This window comes from Bubalus kerabau, chromosome 5, assembly GCF_029407905.1.
Source record: "Bubalus kerabau isolate K-KA32 ecotype Philippines breed swamp buffalo chromosome 5, PCC_UOA_SB_1v2, whole genome shotgun sequence".
Classification (NCBI taxonomy): domain Eukaryota; kingdom Metazoa; phylum Chordata; class Mammalia; order Artiodactyla; family Bovidae; genus Bubalus; species Bubalus kerabau.
In genome coordinates this window covers 80,811,076-80,816,085 of record NC_073628.1, presented here as the reverse complement: position 1 = coordinate 80,816,085, position 5,010 = coordinate 80,811,076, and the positions used below count along the sequence as shown (strand labels likewise).

Here is a 5,010-nt window from a genome sequence, read left to right as displayed (position 1 = left end):
GTTGAAAGTCTAGGCTCCTCAGTGGTCTCAGATGACACTGCCAGAGTGAGGAGCTCCTTGTCACAGCCTGGTGAGGGTGAAAGTCTAGGCTCCTCAGTGGGTGCTGGGAGCTTGGGTAAGCGTGGGGTAAATATATATATATATATGTGTGTGTGTGTGTGTGTGTGTGTGTGTTTATTTTTTTAAAAGGAAGAATAGAGAAAAGTAAATACTTCATCTTCTGTCAGTTTTATTCTGTATTGACTATTTCTACAAGTAATATTCATAAAGAATTGGATAAAAGAATGAAAGTCTGTATTTCAATGAGCAAAGAACATTAGTAGGGTAACAGCATGGGATATGGATGTGGGGTCAAAATATCCTGCTTAATGGCTTTTATTTTAACTTGTAAGCATGGGTATAAAGAATTCTAAGAAAATGACCCTGGCCTTAAGTAGCATTCAGTCCAGCTTGGAAGCCAAGATGCAGATTGCAAAATGGATATGCCAACAAAGCAGCAACTTCTAAGTGCTCAATAAGCCATAAGCTGAACATCTTGTCAAAGAAGGCTGATGCTGAGAAGGAGCAGCCAGGGAGGTCCCATATTTCATACAAGAGGCAGGTTGTGAGCTGGGCTTAGAAAAATCAGACTTGGCTATGATAGGAGGAGGCAGCTGGTGAGAAAGCATTGAAATAGGGAAAATGGAATTGACAAAAATGGAAAGTCAGTAGTATAAAAAACTGTAATATTTAATTATTGTGTGTGTATTAGGTTCTGGACACTATGCCAGATGCATTATATTATTGTACTTGATCATCCTTCACAACATCCCCTTTGAAGTACAAATTATAATTTTTTACAGATAAGGAAACTGAGGCCCAGGAAGGTAACTTCCCCAAAGTCACATACCTATGTCAAGACGAAGAGTTAGATTCTGAGACATTTTAAGCTCTTTCCTAGAATGCTGGGAATGTGCACAGCACTTGGCTGGAACAGCACTAGCTTGGGTGAAGAGAAGAGAATGATAAGATTGAAAATTGAAGCAACATGTGCCAACAAAGGAATGAGAGCCTGAGTAGGCCTCTTTGGGGACAGCAGGCAGAGGGGAGCTATGATGGGGAAGGGGGCCCATTCCCATGTAAGATGGGAATATGGCTCTCACACTGCCCTTTGTTGTTTTTTTCTAAATTGCATTTAAAAAACAAAGCAAAACTGTTTTCTCTGGTCATGCCTGGGGTATGTGAGATGTTAGTTCCCCAACCAGGGATCAAACCTGCACCCCCTGCATTGGAGGTGTGGGACCCTAACTACTGGACCACCAGGGAAGTCACTCATGATGACCTTTGAATAAAACCCCCGGCCAGGTCACCTTTCATGTCATTTCAAAAATCCTAAGATGACAAAAGTCTTCCAGTGGGATTTATTCTCTCTCTCTCTCTCTCTCGAAAGACAAATGTTATTTACAGAACACTTTTAGAATTTTTTGATAAAGACTTGGAGATATGATGGGTTACATTCTACTTAGCTTCTGGCTCTTAATTTTTAAAATGTCAAGCTCCTGAATCATGTTTAGTCACTCATTCAGAGCCTGGTTAGGTTAATTAGACACAATGTGGGTAGACAGAATGACATCACATACCTCCTTCAGAAGAGACAAAGGAGAAATAGAGGGAAAGAGAAGGATTCTAACAGATACAGGGGAAGAGGAGGATTCTAATAGAATTTTGCTCCAAAAGACTGGAGGAGACTGACGAAGAAGGGGGGAAAAATTGGACCCAAAGATTCCACTGAACTCTTGAACATGTCTGTGGTAATGTAATCACTAGTGCTTTCTATTAACGAGGGAAAGGAAGGCCAAAGTAGTACCATCTGAGAGGAGCCATAGAAAGCTGTTGCCAAAAATATTTCACAGAATGTCAATTCCATGGAAGGACCCAAGAGAAAAAAAAGTTCCGTGGTTTGTGAAAAACACTAGGTTAATCAAATGTGTCTTTACTGCAAGACTTTTCAGAGCCTTTAAAATTTTCAGCTGTGTTACGAACTCCCAAGAGGGGAGGTAGTATGCTGTGTTCCCCAATATACTTATTGACAGGAATTCTTCCCATGCTTCCCCACCTCACTTTTTGTTCCTGGAGATTTCCTATGACAAGTACTTCACACTTCACCCTTTCATAAGTTCTGGGACAGGGAAAGACTGAAGCCATGGCACAGAACTCTATTTCCCACTGTAGACTTTTTCTTTGGTTCCTCAAAATGTGTCTGACATACATACACTTCTGCGATTACTTGAGAGCGAAATGGGTATTTTCTATTTAAAGCCAAATGTACAAAAGCAAGTAATTTTCTTAAAACTTGGAAATTTTTATCCCACCCTCTCAACCATCCCAATGAATCAACAAACTAGTTCGCGAAAGTTGCCACTATTTTATATACTTTTTAAAAATCAATGCTCAGTCATAATCAAATTAGAAAATGAATCACATTGCCTGATCTCTGTTTAGCCGCCTAGGCTGGAAGCTATTTGTCATCAGATTCTCAGTAGACCCCTCTCTGCTGCCCGGCTGGGACCTGGGCCTCCCGGGCCATCCGATCAAAGAAGTTGTTGGCAAGTGTTCTCACGTCATCTGTCCCAGAGGCCCTGGAGATCTTCTGGAATTCCTCGAATGTTGCGTCTTTCTCTCGCAAGATCTGTTCCATTCTCTGCTCCTGTCTCCGAATGGCTTCCTTGATGCCCTCGATGTGGCACCTTTCCTCCTTCTCAGCTTTCAGCTTCAGGATGTGATGATTCTTCTCCCGTAGGATGTTGAGCTCCTGAATGTGGTGTGCCTTGTCCCTGACGTTCTTGTGGACCTGACTCTGGGTCTGCAGGGTCTTCTGGTCTGCCAGCTCCTCCAGCAGCGACTTGTGCTCTTTTCTCTGCTTCTGGGACTCTTCCGCCCACCTCTTCACCTGCTGGAACCGCTCCTCCTCCTTCTGGACTTTGTCCTTCAGCTCTCTGTGGGGCTCCTTCGTGTGGCCCTCGGGCATCTCTTGGGACCATTGGGAGCTCTGTTCCAGGGACAGCTTCCTGAGGAGCTCCTCAGCCTTGGCCTGGCAGTCCATGAGGACCTTCCTGGCCTGGTAATTGACTAGAGAGCTGAGACTGGTCTCCTGGATCTTTTTCTGGCCCTTGGTGGGGTGAACGTGCTTCTTTAGACAGGCCTGCGCCAGCCTCTTCTGCAGCTGTAGGCTGTTCCGCGCCTGCAGGTCCCGCAGCATCCTCTCTGGCAGGCGTTGCACTGGGCACTGCTTCTCCGGCTCCGTCTCAGGTTCGGAGGGGCCCCCCTCCAGCTTCTCCTGGCGCTGCTTCTCCTGGTCCTCCAGCGGCGCCTTCCACCCGCTGCTCTCCTGCTGTATCATGTTAGTGGCTCGTCTGTCCCGCCGCCCGACTCGCAGCTCCCGGTTCAGACGAGCCTTGCGCTGCTCCTTGTCCTGCTGCCACTGCTCTTGGCTTTGCTGCAGCAGCAACTTGCGCTCCCTCTCCAGGGTCAACTGGACCTTCTGGTCAGAGCGCTTCAGCTCCTCCCAGGCTAGGGCCGCCTGCTGCTGCAGCTCCCGCATCCTCTGGGCCTTTTTGAGCCGGCTCAGCACCAGGGCCACGATCTTATGGTCCCTGGAGGACATTACTGCCTCTTCCAACTTGTTCTTGAGGACCTGGGTGTGCTGCTTCTGCATCTCCTTGCTGGAAACTAGGGACTGGGAAAGCTGGCTGGTTAACGACTCCACCGGATCATTGCTGTGTCTTTTCTGGATGTGCATGCAACCTGACTGCGTCCCGAACTCTCTGGAGGACACAGACGACTTCTCCGTGTGAACTGAGGAAAGGGACCAGGGACGTAGACCCCTGCAGACCGGCACTGCCCACTGGTCTCCGCTCTGCGCCTTTTCTTCCTCAAAGGCTCGGTTCGCGGGGGTGTAAGCTCCCTGCGAGTAAGGAGGGGGCGAATCTCCCCGGGCGGGAGGGTAGTGCTGGCCGTGCTGAGGCTGGGGCTCCAGCTGCCAGGCCGGGCTGTGCCGGCTGCCTCCCTGCTTCTGGGGCTTGGTACTTGCCTCCCCCCAGGCATCCTCCAGGCGCCGGCTGCGGGGTCGGGGCTTCCTGGCGCGGTCTAGGAATCTCCGGGCCACGTCGGTCAGGCTGCGACTTTCCTGCGGCGAGTCGGAGTACGGGCGCCGGTTGCCCCGAGGGGTGGCTGAGCAGAGCAGGTGAGGCCAGGGCGCGGTGGCCTCGCTCTCCTCGCCCGGCGTCTGGGCCCAGGAGCACAGGCCCGGTTCGGCCCGCGGCCCCGACCCGTCCAGCTGAGCCAAGGATGCGCTCTCCTCGCTGGGCGGCGGAGGCTCCCAGACGGCCGAGTGGGGCCGCGGGGAGAAGCGGCCGAAGTCCTCCATTCTCCTCCCTGCGCGCCCAGCGTCTGAGTCCGGGTCCCGGGTCCCGGGTCCCGGCGGCGGCGCTGCTGAGACCCGCCCCGCCCTCCGATGCCGGGGTCCCGGCCGCCTGTGACGCTCCGGTCACTTCACAATGCTCCCGGCGCCACCCGGCCGCTGCAGCCCTCAGCCCTCGCCCACCCTGGCCTTCCTAGCACCCCGCGCGGCGAGAGGCGGGAAGACGGCTGGAGGCTGGGAGAGGGCGTATGGTAGAGGGGGCTGTAGAAAGTTCGGGTCACCCTAAAGATGAGGGTGCGTAGTGAATCCCCACCTGTATTGCAGGCAGGAATTTGAACTCGCATTTGTACATCTTAAAGCAGCAGAATTTTAAAAGAACACAGGTAAAGGCATTCCCCCAGAATAGAATGTGGCCTGGAAGTGTGGAGTGGGGAGTCCTTTAGTCACAGGTCCCTGCCACAGTGCACCTCTGCGGTGTAGGCAGTCGAGGCACATTAATTTACATGCACCATCCTTTTGCCCTTATAACTTGGCAAGCCCAAGGATATTTTTTTAAACTTTTAGAGGACAGAAAACAAAACAAACACACACTAGTTCGTTTCCTCCTAATA

At 50.8% G+C, this 5,010-nt stretch overlaps 1 protein-coding gene across 1 annotated transcript; it reads right to left on the bottom strand.

Moving 5' to 3' along the window:
• Positions 1-2,515: 2,515 nt before the first annotated feature.
• On the bottom strand, positions 2,516-4,405 carry CCDC185 (coiled-coil domain containing 185). Its single transcript, XM_055583572.1, has one exon. The coding sequence runs from the start codon at positions 4,403-4,405 to the stop codon at positions 2,516-2,518; it is 1,890 nt and encodes a 629-aa protein (XP_055439547.1).
• Between the last annotated feature and the right edge of the window lie 605 nt (positions 4,406-5,010).